Consider the following 21,100-nt stretch of genomic DNA (forward strand, 5'->3'; position numbering starts at 1 on the left):
TCCTCTTCCCTGCAAAGCACCAGCAAGGAAAGAAGTAAAAGCGTTTGGCCCAGGTACAGTCTGCCGTCTGTCTGGGAAAATGCTTCCAAACACAGAATGCGCATGGTCTTTGAAGTTTCATTCCCCTGCTCTTCAACCTTCACGTGAGGATTTGGCACAAATGAAGTGTCACTGCTGTCATTATCTTTCCAAGAAGTTATTCAGTAACTTAACATACTCTCTTCACATTTCTGACTATAACTTAGTATCCCAAAACTCGCATTTCTCAATCAGCATGCTTCCTACGGAATACCTGCATGCATGCGCAAAAGTCAATGGATTTTGCATGGTTTAAAAACACTTAGATGAATATTGTTTGTAGAGGTACCTGCTTAATAACGGTGTAGAGTCTAGAGTTTTCTTGATATGCACATGTATGAGGTATTCTGAACTATCTGACTAGTTCACTAAGTACACTATGTACACTAAGAATTCAATTGGGGAAATAGTAAACTTTAGTTGAGAAAGTGCTTCTGTCAGGTTGGCCTGTTGGCAAGTCTGTGGAAACATTTTCTTAATTAATGACTGCATTGGTGCCACCCTTGGGCAGGCAGTCCTGTGTTGTATAAGAAAGCAAGCTGAGCAAACTTGTAAGCTGCCTTCCTCTGTGGTCTCTTTGCTTCGGTTCCTGCTCCCAGGTCCTGCTGTGAGTTCCTGCTTTGGTGATAGAGTAGAAAGTATAAGCTGAAACAGATCCCTCCTCCATAGCTTGTTCAATCATAGTATTGGAAGGTAAAGTAGGACTATTAGAAAAGAGTGTCGAGCCGGGCGATGGTGGTGCACGCCTTTAATCCCAGCACTCGGGAGGCAGAGGCAGGTGGATCTCTGTGAGTTCGAGACCAATCTGGTCTACAGAGCTAGTTCCAGGACAGGCTCCAAAGCCACAGAGAAACCCTGTTTCGAAAAACTAAAAAAAAAAAAAAAAAAAAGAGTGTCCACTGTGATCTCATTTGGTTTTCTTATGTTTCAGGTTGCTACTTCCTGGTGTGTCCATTTTCTTTAGTAGAATAATTTGTGCATGCGTGTTTGAGCTCTGTACAGGCCTTATTCATGGAACTGACTTATTGTAGAAGTGACATATTGGAGCTTCTGATAGTTGATCCATTTCCTAAGTGAGTGTAGGACGAAGAACACAGCAAACAATAGCAGCAGCAGCAACAACAACAAAAAATGAGAGCAATCAATAGACACCTTTCAAAGAAACTTCAAATATTTAATGGATTCAGTTTCCCCATCAAGAGATACAGGTTAACTGAACTAATTACAAAACAGAATCCATCTTTCTGCTGTTCCAACAAACTCATCTTACCTCCAAATATACATGATACCTTAAAGTGAACAGGTGAAGATTAGTGTATTCCCCCTCCCCCGACTCCACAGATCCTTGCCACGTCTCTAACCCACCCAACTTTGTTCTCCCTTTTTCATATAAAAACCATGAAAAGGAAATCAAAATAAACAAATGAAGAAAATCAACAAGACAAAAAATACGCCAAGATAAAACTAAACCAAATAAGAACACCCCCCCCCCACCAAAAAATATGGAGTTTATTTTGTGCTGACTCATAGGCATGGAACTTTCCCTGGAGTGTGGTTGCCACTCTGGTGTCATGCCATTTGAGTGAGTGATTTCCCCTTTGTCAGAAGGTAGCAATTGCAAATAGCTTTTTTGGTTAGGGGTGGGAATTTGTGTTCACTTTGTCTTTGTAGTTCTGGCTTTTTGTCTGGTTTGAATCCGCGCAGGTCTTACTTATGCTGCCCAAATCTCCGTGAGCTCATCTGTGTTTCAGTCCTGCTGTACCTGAAAGATGCTTTCTCTTTGGAATCACCCGTCTGCTCCGGCCTTACACCTTATCTACATCTGCTTGTGCATAGATCCCTGAGTCCTGAGGGGAGGGGCTTGATAAAGACATCCCACTTAGGACTGAGGGCTCCAACATCTTCCACTCACTGTGCATTGTCTAGTTGTGCGTCTCTAGGTCAGTTCTTACCCACTACAAGAAGAAGCTTTTCTGATGAGGGTTGAGTGAAGTACTGTTCTATGGTGACCTCATCATGTCATTAGGAGTCATCTTATTGCATATTCCTTCAGCAGAAAAGAACCAGTAGGTTTTCTCTTAGACCCATGACCTTCCAATCTCAGATTTTTGGACTCTTCAGTGAGGATCCAAGAATGGGCCTTAAGTTCAATCAGTAAGTAGTAGGTTACTCTCATAATATTTGTGCCTCTATTGTACCTGTATATCATGCAGGCAGGTTACTGTTGCTGCAGGATTGTAGCTGATATTGTAGGTTGATATTGATAAACTATTTCTCCTTCAGTGATGTGAATAAATCAAAGTTTCTAAATTAGTAACTGAATGCCTATTTTGTATTAGCACTAATTATTAGATTTTCTCTCTGTATTATTTATCAAATTGTCTTTGTAGCTTATCTTAACTAATTCTATGGATTTGTCAGAATCAGATGTATACTCATCATCAGAGGAAGAACAAGGATGGCCTGATGACAATGAAGGGGAACATCTAAAGGTACATACATATTTAAATAGATTCTTGTTTTAAGGTTTTCACTGGCAAATGCTGAATTCATGGATCATATGTAGTTACTTTTTGACTTCCATTGAGAATCAACAGACTATGATTTAATATTTAATTTCAAACTATGTAGCTAGGCAACACACACTAGTTTTAGAATCAATAGTGGCATAAAATAAACCTTATCCTTGGATTTGTTTCAATTGAAAGATCATGTTTGGGTAATTTTCAGTCTTTTAATGTCTTCACATGTTAAAGGCAGTCAAATTTGAGTTATATCAGTCAGAAATTAAAATTTTGAGCAGTATGAGGGCTATTTCCCCTGAATTTAATTCATGCTAAGGAATTATCATCTTAGTGACTCAAAATTGTATTACCTATTGTTAAGTATTTCACAACTTAAAGTTTCAATGCATCATTTAGCTCTCTACTTGTCAGCATCTCTGTTATCTGAGAGATATGCCACTCGCCCTATTGCCTCTGAGGAGAATAATAACTATAGAATGTGACTTTTGGTGTTATCCTCCAAAGAATAAATTTCAATCAGTCAGTGGCTGACTGAATCAATTTCAGTTAGCAAATGGTTGCATAAAATATTAGTGAATATTCAATAGATAGTTGTAGGTATAAGAGAATAACTCGGTCTCCTGATTTAAATATATATTTTCCAGTAAAGTCCATTTCCCTCCTTCTTTTATTCCTTAGTTTCCTTCCTTCTTCCTTCTTTCTTTCCATCTTCATTAAATTGTGTTTCCATCCATGACTGTTTCATTTTAAATACAATTAATTTTAAAATAGAAATTAATTTTTTTTGAAAATCGATTAGGAAATCTTTATGCAACTTAATATTGACACTAATTTAAAAATATGTTCAAGCAACCTCAATCAATGGGCACTGCACATTCATCCATGGCTGAAGATGAAAGAGGAGTCAATGTAGTAAGTGACCAAGAGAAAGGTAAGAACTCTGTTTGATTAAATTCCATTCAAGAGGCTCAGGGAGATTTTTCATAAAAGCCTTTGCTACTGAAGCCTGACAACTCGAGACGGATCCCAAGGACCCATGTACAAAGCCTAATGTGGTGGTGCATATCTGCAGCAAAATGGGAGGGCAGAGTAGGAGAATCAGCCAGCAGTGTCAAGCCAGCTCACCTCTAGCATGCTGTCCAGCTGAAAGAAAAAGAGAGGCCTTGGCTCAATGAGGTGGAAGTTGAGAGGCAACTGGGACCTCTGACCTCCACATGTGCTAATTGAACACACACACACACACACTTGAAAAAAATTAAAATCTACCTGACAATTCTTAAGACAGAGGGAGTGAGATATTTTCCTACCCACCCCAACATAACCTATTACATATTTAACTTCTATTATTTTTAAATGGAGGGAGGTGGAGAAACACTCAGTTCGTAATGTTTTTCAATTTTAAGTAAGGATATGAGTTTGAACCCCTGGACTCACATAGAAATGCCAGGCCTGGTCACATGTGCTTCTAGGAAAGCAGGAGCAGGAGACTAACTGGAGCTCACTCACCAGCCAGCCTGGGTTCATTGGTGAGCCCCAGGGCAGGAGAGACTCTGCCTTAAAAGGAGTGGAGAGTGCTCTTGAGGATGACGCTGAAAGTTTCAACTCAACTGCTTATACACCTGCAGACATATGAGCACCATATTTCTCCAAGTCTGGGAAAACAGGTTAAATCGAGAGTCACACTCTGAGCTGGAGATGAGCTACATTATTGAGTGTTTCTCAGGTGATGAATATTAAAAAAATGAGAAGCAGTAGTGGTGTTGAAATAAAAGTGAAGACATCCAAGAGCATAGGAAGGACATGAAGAAAAATCGGGTAGTTTTGTTTGAGTAGAGACTGCGAAAATAGTTATTTTAGAGGATGGAAGGATAGTAGCCGTGCAGGAAGATGTATCTTAGTGGCAAAGATGCATGTGAAGTTCAGCTGCAAACATCACTGTCTATGCTCCTTAGAATTACACCATGTAACTTTAAGCTTCACATATCGGTTTCACAATGTGACTCCTGCCGAACACTATATTTTCAGCTTTTTCCAGCTACTATCAGGTACTGTGATTCTACTAATTACGACTATCTTTAGACTGATATTCTTGCCAATTAACGCTTCTTTGCTATAGCGTTTCATTCCCTGGATCTTCCCTCCATCTTTCAGAATTTCTGAAGGACCATCTATCCCTGACACACTTGCTTTCATGTTTTAAATTCTGGTGTCAGATCCCAATGACTCAGGAAATAATTTTGAAGCAAATTGACTACTCACACAATACAACAAGCCAATAAAATTTTGGAAAAAAGCACACCAGGATTGTACATTATATTGACTGTTGTATTGATTACTAAGGTAATTGGTTAGGTTAGTATATGCTAATTTTGTGAAAATTCAGTTTATTTTTATTTGACAATCCTATTTTATTACTGTAAACTTCTTATGGATTTTATCACATTTTAGATACTGATCAGACCTTATGCGAAATATTTACTTAAAAATGTAGGGTATTTTTTAAAAACATCTTTTGTCCCAGTATTGGGAAGCAGAGGTAGGTGGGTCTCTGTGAATTTGAGGCCAGCCTGGTCTACAAAGCAAGTTCCAGTAAAACAAGAGCTACACAGAGAAACCCTGTCATATGAAGAAAAAGAGGGGGTTGTATTGTAACCAGAATGGAAAAAGGAAATGTAGTCTTCATGATAATCCATAACTACCAGCAAAGGAGAAATACTGATTGCATAATTATTTTTACCATTAATATGGAGGTTATTCAAATTGGAAAGCTTTCTTTAACAAAACATTGACTTGTGTATTTCCCTGGATTTTATGACTATGTTCTCCTTCCTGAATTAATAATGTGGAGAAAACAGATTCTTATTCTGAAAGTTCGATTGGCAATATCTCCAGTGTCAGCTACTGTTCATTTTAACATCTGGGTTAGATAATAACTTTTCATGAAAGAGGTCACCTTTCCCTTCATCAATTAGGAGTGAAACACTGGCATCGATACCAGAGTCTTTTCTATTTAACTGTGTTTATTGAAATCGGAATCTCACTTTAAAAAGTTTCATTTCATTAAAGTTAAAAACCTCATTTTGTACTCGATTTTACTTTATCTCCTAATAAGAGTATAACAGATCAAGCAAAGTGAGGATAAATCAAACATTGATCTTAAAAAAAAATAGTTCCAATGATAACTCTGGTGATTATTTTTCACACTGATTCTACATGAAATTTTGGCTGACTTTGTCATGCTAACATGCAATTAATTGCGAATGTCTGGTTTTCCAGGTCTTCCTTCTGAATACGCTGAATTAAAGGTAAAAATGTTCTCATTCTCGGGAGGCAGAGGCAGGTGGATCTCTGTGAGTTCGAGGCCAGCCTGGTCTACAAGAGCTAGTGCCAGGACAGGCTCCAAAGCTACAGAGAAACCCTGTCTCGGAAAAAAAAATGTTCTCATTTTGTTCTGTATCTTTAACTTCCTACCATATGACGTATAGGCGTGCCATCAAACATTTTGTTTCAAACCCATGTAGGATGCCATTGAAAATCAAGACTTAGTGTTAATAGAAGACTCAACAATGAAGCAGGAAAAATCACTCACAGCAGGTACATTTATCAATAGCTATTTCCCTGAAACTAGCACTTATGAATATTCAAAATGCCTAGCCTTTTATTCCTTAAATATACTTCTCTAATTTAATGGAAGGATAAGTAATAGAAATATGAATAGCATTTCAGCATCATTATCTAAAACTGAGTTATTTGCTGATTAAGATTTGGTTTTCCACATGAAGAGTTTCTACTTGGGCACTTCGGTGCTTATGTATCAGCTCAGTTGCATTCCAATTTTAGAATCTGTATGTTTCCTAGTGATAAGTTGAGATTAGTTATTAGACGCCAGGACGCACATCTTCTTGAGAATTTCCTCAGTGCACGACCAGGAGTGCTGAGTATCCTAGGAGTATCATGTATTATTTCATGGAGGTTATGACAGAATGTCCGAAACCTGTGAAAGCGCAAGGCCAAATGAATTTTAGCATGCAGAAGGGAGGTGGGCAGGAAGCCCTATCTTCCCTTATGAGAGAGGTGCTGTCAATGTTCTCTAGAGGAGTGCAGACCCAGGGATGCTGACCATACTCCCATGGAGTGCCACATATCCAAGAATACATGGGCAGCACAAATTGAACATATTTTTTTTTTTAAAAAAGGACACAAAGTGAGGTATATAGGACGAGATCTGGGAGGAGCTATGGTGAAGATGATGAGAGCACATTGTATGGAATTCTCAAAGATGTAATAAAGTACATTAAAAACTGGTGTAGTAAAAATAGTATTTTTTAAATCCATTGTGGAAACAGTCTATAGATATTATCTATATAATTTGTGTTTTAATTAACATGTTACTTAAGTCAGTGGCCCTAGTCAACCATGATATTTAGACTGCATCAGAAATTTACATATTGCAACAAAACAGGTTGTCTTACTATCCATAACCAAAAGAATAAATTTCTTATTTATGGAACAGTTTCAGTTACATGCAAACACAATTACTGACAAGAGCAAATCCAAATTTATATACTCATTGAGTTGATATCCTTTGGATGGTTTTTCTTCTGATTTGGTTATAATTATAGTTTTTTCAACATAAATTGTTTTGGGGTAAGGCTTCACTTATGTACAACGGGCATGAACTGAAACCTATTCATCATATAGTTTATTAATTATTTTTTACAAGAAACATACATTCATGAGAAATGTTAAATATAATTCACCAACACAGGGAGATAAGAGAAAGGGGAAAGTAAGCAGCAATGGTGTCACTTAATTCTCGTCGTGTTTCAAGAGAAAGCAGCTTTAGTGTCTAGCTGTCCAGGGGTCCAACTTTATATTTACCCTCTTCCAATTTTTTTCTTAAATATTTTTCCGAGTTAGTATTGTTAAATGTTTTGAAACCTTTTATTACATTCAGGATTTCATGCGTTTCCAGTTTTGCATTCTACTTGATAATTTGTCTCTATGTTTTTAATATGCCACCCAAAAATATTGTCCTTCTCATATTTTAAGTTGATCTTCTTTGGTTGCAAAAGTGAGAAATGAATTTTCCCTTCAAATGTTAGTGTTCAAGCATCTTAACATTGTACAGTAAACATTTAAAAAATATTTGATTGTTATTTAATTGAAATTTTACATACCAATCCCATTCTCTCCCCTTTTCCCTCTTACTTCACCTTCCCTTCATTTTATGCATTCACTCATAAGTGGATATTAGACACAAAGCAAAGGTTAACCAACCTATAGTCCACAGCCCCAGAGAAGCTAGATAGCAAGAAGAACCCTAACAGAAACATACATGGATCCTCTGGGAAGGGTAAATAGACAAGAACTTATGAGAAAACTGGAAACGTGGGAGTGGGGAAGAAAGGAGGGTAGAGGAAAGGAGGAGGGGAGAAAGAGCGGGGAGGAAGAGAACATGAGGGAACAGGAAGGTCGAGATGAGGGAAGGACAGAGAGGGAGAACAAAGAAAGAAGTATCTTGATTGAGGCAACCATTATGGGGCTAGCAAGACCTGGCACTAGGGAAATTCCCAGGAATCTACAAGGATGACCTCAGCTAAGACCCTAAGCAATAGTGGAGAGGGTGTCTGAACTGGTTTTGCTCTGCAGTCAGATTGATGACTACCTTAACTGTCATCATAGAACCTTCATCCTGCAACTGATGGAAGCCGACACAGAGATTCATAACAAAGCACTGACCTGAGCTCCCAAAATCCAGTCAAAGAGAGTGAGAAGTGATAATATAAACAAAGGGGTAAAGACCATGATGGGGAAACCCACTGAAACAGCTGATCTGAGTTAACGGGAGCTCACTGACTCAGAACTATACTGTAAACCTTAACGACCTATTTCCTTTCAGCCCCCCCTTTCCAGCCCTTCACCATTTCTATGACTTTCTCATGCACTACTAATAAGATGATGTCTACCTCAATCCTCCCTATAATCTTAGACGTACCTGCAAGCTGAAACTCGGAGATTCCATTAGAATGCCTCACATGCTATCTTACCACTCTGGTCACTATATACTTACCCTCTTGTTAATAGACAAATCAACAATGCAATATTTGCTTACCCCTTTACATTCCAGGGCCAGAAACCAGTCAAATTCAATGAATAATTTCAAAGAAAAACAAGTAAAATACTAATTTTGCAAACTCTTAAAAAATGTCTCTTCTAGCCTGAAAAATAAAATATTTAGGCACAAACATTGCAGGAATGAGGGGTAACCAGGATAAAGATATGCCTAGAGGCTCTTCAGTGTGTTAGTTTTAGCAAATAGAGAAGAATGAGCACCGTGAAAATATGCTATTCACATTGACAATTGTGTTACTGAAGATGTGTTCATTTCTGTTTTTTGGAATAATGAGTGCATATATCTTTGGCACATATATAAAGGGATGAATATTTTGACTCCTATTGTTTATATGTAATATCTAGGAAGCTTTGATTATGACATTTATGTTCTGCATCAGAAAACATCTGGTTGAATATCAAGATTAGTTGAAAATTTTGTTGCAAAATGAAAATCCAACATTTTATTATTCACTTTTGAAATTTTTGCATCTATGATTTTGTAGCTGATAGTGTTTATTTCACTGCTTTCTTGGATGACCTTTCACATATATGTTCGTCAGGTGCCAAAACTGCACAGCTGAGGTCGGAGGAGGAACAGACAGGAAGGTGTGGCAGTGGCAAGAAGCAGTGGAAGGTATTCAGCAATTTGAATTTTCACATTAAGATTCTTCTCACTGGTGAAGAGGGCTGTCCTACAATGCACAGAACTAAGTAGAAATGGGACCATCATCTAATATTTAATTTCAGTACCCTTCTTCCTTCACAATATATGCTGACTTCAGTATCTATAATAACCAAGTGCCTAGACCTTATCCTTGAGTTTCTTGCATAATCTCTTCATTATTGCTCAAATTCCAACTACTTGCAAAGTAAAAACATAAACCAATGGACTTCTAGGTTCAGTCATTGTATGAAGAAATAGAGATGTTACTTAGAAAGTATATATAAGGATCTATCTATCTATCTATCTATCTATCTATCTATCTATCTATCATCTATCATCAATATATCTATGTATCTATGTTTATTTTTCAGGACATGCATCTTTTATTTATAGCTATTTGCTTTTAAAAAAGATGTTGTAATATTCTTGGAGAGTAGTTAGGAAATCTCTGTGCAAGTACTTACTGATTCTAATTTTAACAGCCTTTTTTTGAGCAACTTCAACTGAAATGGAATGTGTGTGTAAATCCTGAAGTACATGTGAAAAATGCTGCTGAAGAGAGAGGTAAGAACTCTATAGTTGAGGCAGGCAATGGTGGCACATGCCTTTATAAAGTCCCAGCACTCAGAAGGCAGAACAGGCTGATCTCTGTGAGTTCGAGGCCAGCCTGGTCTACAAAGCAAGTTCCAGTACAGGCTCCAAAGCTACAGAGAAACACTGTCTTGAAACTCCCTCCCCCAAAAAGAACTTTATAGTCATAGCGAGGAATGCCTGTTAAAACATGAAAATGGAACTGCTCTCTTCACCAAAGACAACTGCCCAGCCAATATTCATGAACTAAAATCTAGTCTTTCATGACAGAAATCTGTATATTTAAGCTTCTGACAAAGTTACATCATTGAAAGTGTCCCTGAGAGAGCTGATATATGAACAGAAATACTAATGTCTTTACATATTATGAGAAATATTAAGAAATGGAATAGTGTTTAAAAAGATTAAAGTAAAAAAAAGTAAAAAAAAGATTAAAGTAGACAAAGTTACAGGGATTAAATGAAAGGAGTCATAGCAGTGTGTGCAGGGGAGAGTGTGCAAATAGATTCTTTACAAACTGAAGGGTGACTGTATTAAAAATATAGGGAGAATTATTATGAGGTAGAGGACGACAGAATATAAGAGCCTGAAATTAGAAGAGACTATGTATTCTGCCTGCGTCATTACTGGGAGGACGTTGGGCTGCAATATTTGGTCTTATTTATCTAGGTTTTCTTTGTGATAGATAAACAGCAATGTCCAGTCAAACATGTAAATAAATACGTTAATGTCTTGTAATGTTACTCCTCCATCAATAATCCTTGCCTCTCTCTCTCATGTCTTATATACTCTTATGCTTTTTTTGTCTCTACTTCCAATAACTTAGAGTTTATGAGTCACCTCAGACAATACCTGTGTATGATCATCACTGACATATTATTCTTCATCCTCCAAATCCTAGGGCATACACCAGCCTAGTAAAACCCCAAGAAATGATTATTAGTAAAATAAATATGATGCCAATTATACAAAAGATGATTTAACATTGCCACAAGTAGGACAAGAGTAAAAGAGTTTACAATCCAAAGAAATAATTGACAACTCCAATGAAAATTAAATGTTTGAAAAATGGAAAAACTTCTAAGGCAGTTAAAAGGAAACCATACATGCTGACCAGGAGGATAAGAACTATTATCCAGGAAGAATTCTGATACTGTGAAGTTTTAAAATTGTTTTTTAAAATTGATTTTATTGAGCTTTACATTTTTCTCTGCTCCCCTTCCTTTTTGTTCCCTCCCCTTCTACCTTCTCCCATGGTCCCCATGCTCCCAATTTACTCAGGAGATCTTGTCTTTTTCTACTTCCCATGTATATTAGAGATCCATGTATGTCTCTCTTAGGGTCCTCATTATTTTCTAGGTTCTCTGGGATTGTGAATTATAGGCTGGTTTTCTTTGCTTTATGTCTAAAAGTCACTTATGAGTGAGTATGATGGGGGAGAGTCTTCTGTTTTGTGTTAATTTCATTGGTTAAGTAAAGAGACTGCCCTGGCCCTTTAATAGGACAGAAAATTAGGTAGGCGGAGTAAACAGAACAGAATGCTGGGAGAAAGAAGCTGAGTCAGGCAGTCGCCATGATTCTCACTCCCGACACAGCCACAGGTTAAGATCTTTTCTGGTAAGCCACCTCGTGGGCTACACACATTATTAGAAATGGGTTAAGTCAATATGTAAGAGCTAGCCAATAAGAGGCTGGAACTAATGGGCCAGGCAATGTTTAAAAGAATACAGTTTCCGTGTAATTATTTCGGATAAAGCTAGCCAGGTGGCGGGAAGCAGCCTGCAGCTCTTATTACAACATGAGTACATATGATGTTTGCCTTTCTGGGTCTGGGTTACTTCACTCAGTACTATGTTTTCTTTCTTCATCCATTTGCCTGCAAATTTCAAGTTTATCATCATCATTTTTTTTCTGTGTAGTACTCCATTGTGTAAATGTACCACATTTTCTTTATCCATTCTTCAGTAGAGGGACATTTAGGTTGTTTCCAGGTTCTGGCTATGGTTAACAAAGCTGCTATGAACATAGTTGAGCACATGTCCTTTGGTATGACTGAGAATCTTTTGTGTATATACCCAAAAGTGTTATTGCTGGGTCTTGAGGGAGATTTTCTGAAAAGTCGCCATACTGACATCCAAAGGGGCTGTACCAGTTTGCACTCCCACCAGCAATACAAAAGTGAAGTTTTATAAGAAAGAAGAGGCTGATCAAAAAGTAGAGCAAAGCATTTCAGACAGGAAGGAGATAAGAAGTGTAAGACGTAATTTAGTTAAGAAAATGTCTAGAAGCTGAGGGGTGGTGGTACATTCCTTAAATCAGGAAAATCTGAGGCAGAGGCAGGCGAATCTCTGTGAGTTCAAGAGTAGCCAGGTCTACAAGAGCTAGTTCCAAGACAGGCTCCAAAGCTACAGAGTAAACCCTGTCTCGAAATAAAGAAGAAAATAAATGTCTAAGAGATATTCCTATTCCTTTCCCCAGGTAGAGAGTAGTGTGCAGTGTGGTAGTAGTGATTCCATGTGCTAACTTCTCAGGGTTTTTAATTACTGTCAAGAGACACCATGACCACAGCAACTCTTCTAAAGAAAACTTTTAACTGAGGTGTCCCACTAACAGTTTCAGAGGTTCAGTCCATTATCTTCATGAGAGGGGACATGGCAGTGGATAGGCAGATATGGTGCTGGAGGAATAGCTGAGATTGCTACAGCTTGCAGGCAACAAGAAGTTGACTGATTGTCACACTGAAAGAAACTTGAGCAAATGAGACCTCAAAGCCTCCCCATACAGTGACACACTTCCTCCAACAAGGTCACACCTCATTATAGCACCATTTTCTTTCAAAGCACCACACCAACCCATTCTGTTTCCAAAGTCGGGCTAGTTTGTGTCTACTGGAATCACTTGCGCATGTATCTTCCACATATGTGGTTAACTGTGACACGGTGCCTCTGCATATGTGTCTGTTTGGAGTATGACTCTCTAGATAATTGTATTCATTTCCCAAGCCAGTAGACACCTAGTTGAATATTAAGATGAATCTAACCCTTTAATTGTTAACTTAAAAACCCAGCTCTTCTTCATTTACTTTTTCAACATTTGTATCACCAGTTAAGTTGATGACGATGCTTGTGCTACTGTTTTAATGTCTGATTTTAACTATACTATGTGTCTCTCAGGAGTCTCAACAGCACAACTGAGACCGAAGAAAGAACAAACAGGAAGGTTTGGCAGTGTCAAGAAGCAGCGAAAGGTACTCAGGAGTTTACGTTTTCCTTTAAGATTCTTCTTATTGGTGAATGTTTAACACAGATTGAGTCAGTTACAAGTCACACCATCTTAGAGAATAATGAAATCACGTCTAATCTCTAATTTTAGAACATTTTGTCTATGTTGCCATGCATAACATTTTCAGAATCTATAGCAGCTAACTCCTCTCAAGCCTCCATGAATAATTAGGATTTCTTCCACAACCTTTTATTATTGCTGGACTTCCATTCCTATAACATCTCACCTACAGAGGTAGACCAGATTTGAATTGGTGACCAAGCAATTTAAAGTATGAACAGTAGAGGAATGATCCTTTCTGAACCCAATTAATGCTATGATGATCATTCCCAATGACTGAAAAATTTCTCTGATTTCCTACTAACCAACAACATAGTGGCACAGCAGAGGGTAAAAGTTTATTTTTCTTTGGACTCTTGCTGCTTTTGCTATCTCAGATGTGTGAACGAACAGGTATGTACATTGGACTCCACTAGCGATAAATAGAATGCCATACTCTAGAATGGGCCCTCTAGTGCTATGCTCAGTGTAATTACTTTTAAAGTTATCATTAATTCAATGATGGACATCAGCAAATGCAATGCAGTATTACACACTGACTTTGCTTGCTGCTAGAATAAATCGAGATGACATTCAGATGTAAGGATGAGACAAGGAATCATGGATAAGCTTGTGCACACCCATGACTGTAGTGCTTAAGAAGCTGAAACAAGAGTATCATCTCAAAGATTAAAATTAAATTGGTGTGATAAATGTAGATAGAGTTATAGCCAGCCTGTCACCCTGTCAAACACCCTCTGGTACTTAGAAAAGTATAAATGTGTTATATACGACAAAAATATTTAAGAAAAAAAGTATAGTCCTAACACAGAAGATCAAATTGGAGGTCATCAGCAATGTCACAGTAATGAAGTGATTCTTAGGTACCTTGCCCATGACCACAAGCAGAGGGATAGGGACCAGGGGGCTTCACAGTTTGGTTATGACTGCATGGAGGCAGATAATGTGTTCTATACTCTATACCTCTTTGCTTTGGCATAACACTGTACACACTTCCAATGCTTTCTTCTGTAGTGATTTAGAGGTGGTTTGGGACATCTCAATATTGTGTTGTCATTACAAAAGCCAGTTATCTAAATGGTCATCCATGTCGTGTTTAAACAACTTTGCTAGGCCTTAACATGTTCATATGATTTGGCTACATTTGCTAAAATGCCTCCATTATGCAATTAGTTTTTAAAGTTCTTACACATCATTTCTTTTTAATGCTTTATATACTTCTAATGGCTCTCTCTTAATAGGAAACTCTGACATGGAATATCTAGTATTTTCGAGCTCTTATTTAATTGTAAGGCAAAGAAGAATTTCAAACTTGGCCTGGTCTCTCTGAGAAGCCAGGTTTTTCTTAATTAAAAATTTATTCAATGTGCTTAGTACTTTAATTCCAAGAGGATCAAGTATAAGAGTGTTCCGTTTATTCTCGACAGCTTAATTTATAAAAACTCACTCCCTTTGACATTTCTTCCTTTGACAGAAAGTGTTTCTGTCTATGTAAATGTCAATGTCCCATCCTGTCACAGCAATAGAGGAAGATTTGTTTAAAAGCCAGGGGGTCATGTGATGACTACATGTGCTAGTCAAGCATTCTGAAGCTCACTTCCTATTTAAACACACACAGTTCAGTTTCTTCTGTCTATGCTGGTATCTCCTCTGGATGTCTATGACCAGTTATCATATGAAGGAAATGCAGATGCGATGGAGAGAGCATATGTTAGGATCTCATTACATAAGTTTTTCTACAAAGCATCTTTTATTTATGTCTAGTTGCTTTTGATAGGAAGTCTCGACGTATCTTGGGAAGGCTTTAGGCAACCTCCATGCAGTTCCTTACCAATGTTCATTTTATCAGCCCATCTTTGAGCGACTTCAATCAAAGTGGCGTGCTCAAATGTCTACGGATCCTGAAGAAAGCAGAGAAAACACAGGATCTGCTGAAGAGAAAGGTGAGAATTCTGTTAATAAAAAGTCATTTGAAGCAATACGTATTAAAACAGGAAGATGGACACCTTCTTTGCTCATACTTGGAGACTCCAATTATGCTAACTTGGAGGAAGTAGTATAATAGTACATGACATTGATCTTTATTTCCTAAGTTTCTAAAGGATGTTGCATTGAAAGCGTTGGCGAGGGAGCTAAAGTAGGATTAAAATCATCAGAGTTTTTGTTAAAAATGATAAATTTGAGGAAATAGAGTGTTTAGGAAGAGAAAATAAAGATTGAAATGGAAGTGATTAACAAGCAGTAAATAAAGGGAAACAAGGTCACGGTACATAATTGAAAGCATCTTTACAAAATGAAAGCCAGCTGTATTATAAATATAGGAAAAATATAAGACAGAAGCATTAAAGAGTCTAATCTAAGAGACTAAGAGTAGAATCAAGTCACCAGGCCTCCTATACTCCTCGCTACTGGTGAGCATTAGGGTGAAAATACCAGGTCTTGTGGAGCTATGACAGATGAAAGGTAACCACCTGTGTTACATGAACCCTGTGAGCGTCAATGACTGGCCTGACAATATGCGCCTACTGATGTAATAAGAGTAGACATATTTGAAGTGTGGTTACTCAAGATTTTGTTTAACCTGGGAAAGTTTAGGACATGGAGGAGTATTTACAGAAGAGGGAATGGAAATTGAGATGAGAGAGATTTCAGGGAATCCCAGGAAGGAAACATGCAGGTGTTTGTAGTGGACAGCATGGACACAAGCTCTTTATACATGGACAACAGTGGTGCTATAGATGCAGGGAGAGTACCAACGTGTGTAAGAGAAGAGCAAAACACCAACTTGTGTCCATTTTCATTGCTGGGAAGACACTGGGATTGAAGCACCAGGCTTTTCAGAACCAGGTTTTCTTCCCAGTAGAAACACATACGCAACTGTGGCCAGTTGTACATCTCCTTGAGTTAATGTCATGGGCTGCTTGGCTCTGGTCATCCACTCTACCTCTCTGGTCCTGTCTTCCACCTTTTTCTTTCACTTTCTTCATCATAGAAGCCGGTGTTGTTCGTAACCAGGTAGATGGAACACGACGTGGGTCGTTGTAGAGAAGATCCTCCGTTCTGATTCTGCCCATGTATGAGCTCCACTGACATGTTCCTTTATATCCAACACATTCCAGAGCATGACTCGAGAGATAATTTTTGAGCAATATACATTATATACACACACTGCTTCTATAAAAGATGATTCCAAAATTGTCCCCCTTATGCCAGAAATAAGAGTTGGATCTCTCTCTCTCTTTCTCTCTCTCTCCCTCCCTCCCTCCCTCCCTCCCTCCCCCCCCCCCTCTCTCTCTCCCCCTCGTCAATAATTGCCTTTAGTTCTCCATCCAGGGGCAAGGCATTTGAAATCCACCCCCATACACCTCAGGTCTTGTTTTGGCAACCATATTGTTTAGATTTTTGTCGGTGTAGCTTTCTTGTCACATACAGAAGATACAATCCCACAGTAGACTCTCTGGTCCTCTGGCTCTTAAAAAATCTCCCTGGGCCGTTCTTCTGTCGTATTCCTTGAGCCTTGGGTATATGGGTTGGGTTGTAGGTATGAGCTTTCCAAAGTCTCTCTGCATTTTGCCCAGTTGTGGTCTTCTGTAATGGTCTGTTTACTGTACAGGAAAGTGTCTTGGGTGAGGGTGAGAGCGACACTCCTCTTTGGGGGTTAGTGTAATGTAACTTATAATGAAGTTAGAAATTATACTGGTTTAGGGGTCCATAGTAGGTTGGCCTCCAGGTTCCTTGACTCCACTACCCTCAGGTAGTTAACTAAGTTTAAAGTATCAGGCAAGATTTCTCTCTTGTTGAAAGGCCCTTGTGTTTAATTAGACAGCTGTTGTTTATTGCCAAGGGATTAGTTTTCTAATTCCTTATCCAATATCAAATGGTATAATATACACACAAGTAACAGAGCAAACTCAGCAGGTTGTATTTATAAATTTACACACACAAACACACACACACTCACTCACTTACTCACTCACTCACACACATTTGTAACAATAACAAAGAAAAGGAGGCCAGGAAGTTAAGATGAAGATAGTGAGGGGGCCTGGGATGGGCCCAAAGAGAGGGTAAAGAGGGGAAAACAATGCAAATATAGTAAATAAATATAAAATAAAAATAATTTAATAAAAAGGAAAAGAGAGTTAGATATCTGAAGAAATAATTAATGCCCCAAAGATAAGATAAAGTAAATATTTAAAAAGAATAATTCCTCTTTGGTAGCTAAGGGGAAAACATACGTGTTGAGCTAAAGACTATAAGCTGGACAGTGGTGGTACATGCCTTTAATCCCAGCACTTGGGAGGCAGAGACAGGCAGATCTCTGTGAGCTCAAGGCCAGCTTGGTCTACAAGAGCTAGTTCCAGGACAGCTAGAGCTATTACACAGAGAAAGAGAAACCCGGTCTCAAAAAAAAAAAAAATACAGAGTCATTTGTGTTCTGCCTTGGGTTAAAATAGACTCAAGGAAGATGTCACAATCTGTGCTAAGTCTTCTAAGAAGGGAGCCATTTGCCAGAGCAGTAGAGTAAAGCATTTAGTATATGTTGCCAGTGTTACTTGAATGAGGTATAAGAGGTTGTAATTAAGAAAATGCCTGGTCGATTTTTAATATTGAAAATAGTCTGTAGGGTGGCTGTACGGGCTTCTGTGTACCTGTACGTTCTGTTCCCAAAGTTGTGCTAGTTTCTGTTTCCTGTAACCCCTTACGCATGCATCGTACATGCATGCTCAACTTCAACATCATGCCTCCTCCTCTGTGTCTATTCGTTGTGTGAATCTCTAGATAATTACATTGCCCAAACCAGTGAATATGTAAGTGAATAATTGTTAAATTAAAAATCCAATTCTTTCCCTAACTTAGTCACTGTTTTTGAAGAAAATATATCCTTAAGTATCCAGTAGATATGGGCATTCTGATGTCAAGTTATGCTCAGATATGTCAGAAAAATAAGCAGTCCTCTCACCGTACCTCCAGCTCCTTCTAAAACTTGTGATTGTCTTGTGTGTTTCAATTATTAAAATACAAAGGAAAATGAGAAAAAAATTCCAATTCTTTGTTACTTCTTTTTTTCAACTTTTTTTTTTAAATCAGTGGTTAAATAGATGAACTTGGTTTTATTTCCCTGTTTCAATGTCTGACTACACATATGTATTTTTTTAGGAGCCACAACAGTACAACTGAGGCCGGAGGAGGAACAGACAAAACGAAATGGCTGTGATAAGAAGCAGCGGAAGGTACTCAGGACTTGACATTTTACTTTAAGGTTGCTTCCACCTGTGAACGTTTAAGACAGGCTGAAGCAGTTATATTCACACTGCCCTAGAGAACAGTGGGATCATATCTAATAAATAAAAACTACTTTAAAAACGTTTTGTCAACTGGACCATGCATGATGTTTTCAGAATCTGCAGTAACTAACTCCTCCTCAGTCTGACCCTTTGATTTCTTCCACGACCTTTTCTTATTGATATTATAGGAGTTCCATTACTAAATTATCTTCTCTACAGAGATAGACCAGATTTGAACTGGTGACTAAGCAGTTTAAGATACGAACAGTAGAGGAATGATGCTTCCTGAAACTGATTAATGCTATGATTATTCCCAATGACCGAAAATTCTAACTGGAGGATACATGAATACGGGGATCTATGTTGAGACACATTTCTTAAAATATCTCTTGACTCCAAAAAGACTGAACCTTGCAGACAAGTTAATAATATCCCTTGTGACCATTTATGACCATTATTTAGCCTAGTATCCTACTATGTGCTCAGCTTGTTTAAGCTTAATCTGTCTTTAAGAGAACAATTTAGCCAACCATGCTATGCTTTGGATTCCCCATGCAATCAGTTTTATAACCCGAGCTAAAGCACACCATCAGTTTTAAGCTATTGTATTATTCCATTCCCCTGGACAGAATAACGTATGTGGATGTGTGTGTTGTGATGCTCATTTGTTGAGAGCAACCAACATGCTGATAGTAACCTTAAACAAGGAAAGTTCTGTTATGACAAATCCCGAGGAAAGATCGTTGTTAGGGACAGAAACACAGAGACACAGACACAGACCAGACTCACAGAACAGAGAGACAACAGGCAGACCAGTAACAAACTGCACACAGACAGAAGACACAGGGAAGGAAGTGGAGAATTTGAGTTTGGTCAAATTAACCAGAAGGGAAATTGCCTTCCATCATTTGTGTTCTTACGGTGTATGGACACAAATTGGCCCTTGGCGTGGGGCACATTTCAGGAGCTTAGTTTATAAAAATTTTTATGCTTCAGCCCTTATTAATACTTCCTATAATTTTCATTATTCTGTCTTAAGATTTAAAATTTGCTTGGGATATGTAATTTTCTCAAGCTCTTATTTAACTGGTAAACTAAGGAAGTTTTCCATATGACTTGGTCTCTCTGTGCAATCAGATCTTTTCTTATAAAAGTTTTAGCTAGTATCTTTTGAGTTTTAATTCTATAACAATGATCAGAGAAATCCAAAGAGCACATGGTAGAAAGGTTTTTTTTTTCTTGTGCATTTCTTGCTTTGAGACAGAAAGCGTTTCCATCCATTCAAATTATCTTAGTGTCTCATCATGTAATAGCAAGAGGAGAATAAGATTTTCTTTCATACACATTTTCAAAATTCTGGTGGTTTGTGATTATTGCAAATACTAGTGCGGCATTCTGAAGTTGACTTTCTTGTTCAAGGATGTACGGTGTAGACTCTTCTATAATGTCTCCTCTGGACTTCTATGGTCAGTTATCAAGTGAAAGAAAATATAGATGGATGTGTTTAGAGAGCATATAAATATTTATTTTCAATTTTTTTTGGTTTTCTGTAATATATATATTTGATTTTGAGAAAGGAAATGTTGTTGTTTTCTTGGAGCGTGCTTAGGGAATCTGAATAGCTCCTTACCCATGCTCATTTTTCCAGCCCATCTTTGAGCGATTTCAACCCAAGTGGAGTGCTCGAGTGTCTGTGAGTCCTGAAGAAAGCAAAGAAAACACTGGAGTCACTGGAGAGAAAGGTAAAGACCCCATTAACAGAAGGTCATTGCAAGGAGTGCCCTGAGATAAAACAGGAAGTTGGAAACAGTCTCTTTACTGAAGAAAGTTGCCCAAGAAATACTTAAGAATCAGAAAGTTCTAGTGACTGCAGAGTGTATGTGTCTTCGAGCTCCTGAAAGAAGTTACATCCAGATGTCAGTGGGGAAGCTGTTGTAGGATAAAGAGCATCAGGTTTTTATTTAAAAGGAGAAGGGAGATGCTGGCAGCGGCTTGCAGATGATCTCAGGATGAGGGTGTTTACTTCCCCTCCTATGTCTGAAGATGCTGTGTCTGAAGGCTTTGTGTGGAGACCTTCAAATGGGCCAGGACAGACAAACATTCTCCAAAGGAAACCGGTAGATGACACAGGACCAGAGCTACGCTGCTCCCTGCTCTGGAGAAATGGGTGTGAACCACTTCCCAGTACACCACTGGCTGTGAGAGATTTAGTATCTCCGTGAATCACCTGATCCAGGCAACCACACTATGACGGTTTCAGCCCTTAGCACTCGGTGGCTCAGAGACTGAAAATCCAGCCTAAACCATTTAGTCGCTGGGAAGCTCAGGCACTGCAGTTGCCGGGTGATGACCCAGGCACAAGGAACATGGCAATTGTAGATCTGCGTCACTCTCCAGTAGTTAGCCTGAGGAAAGCAAAACGGCACGCAGCTCGGAACTTGCGGTGCTAAACAATGCATCTCATTGTGTGAGCCAGGCCCAGCAGTCAAACATCT

The 21,100-nt window shown here is 38.4% G+C and overlaps 1 protein-coding gene across 1 annotated transcript in view; it reads left to right on the forward strand.

Annotated features, from left to right (window-relative positions):
* Positions 1-21,100, forward strand: part of Potea (POTE ankyrin domain family member A) — a 98,815-nt gene that overhangs the window by 43,918 nt on the left and 33,797 nt on the right. The window contains 5 exon segments of the mRNA XM_075984643.1: positions 3,453-3,534; positions 13,149-13,222; positions 15,167-15,260; positions 18,478-18,551; positions 20,254-20,347. Coding sequence (XP_075840758.1) covers positions 3,453-3,534; positions 13,149-13,222; positions 15,167-15,260; positions 18,478-18,551; positions 20,254-20,347 — 418 coding nt within the window.

This window comes from Microtus pennsylvanicus, chromosome 9 (genome assembly GCF_037038515.1).
Source record: "Microtus pennsylvanicus isolate mMicPen1 chromosome 9, mMicPen1.hap1, whole genome shotgun sequence".
NCBI classification, from domain to species: domain Eukaryota; kingdom Metazoa; phylum Chordata; class Mammalia; order Rodentia; family Cricetidae; genus Microtus; species Microtus pennsylvanicus.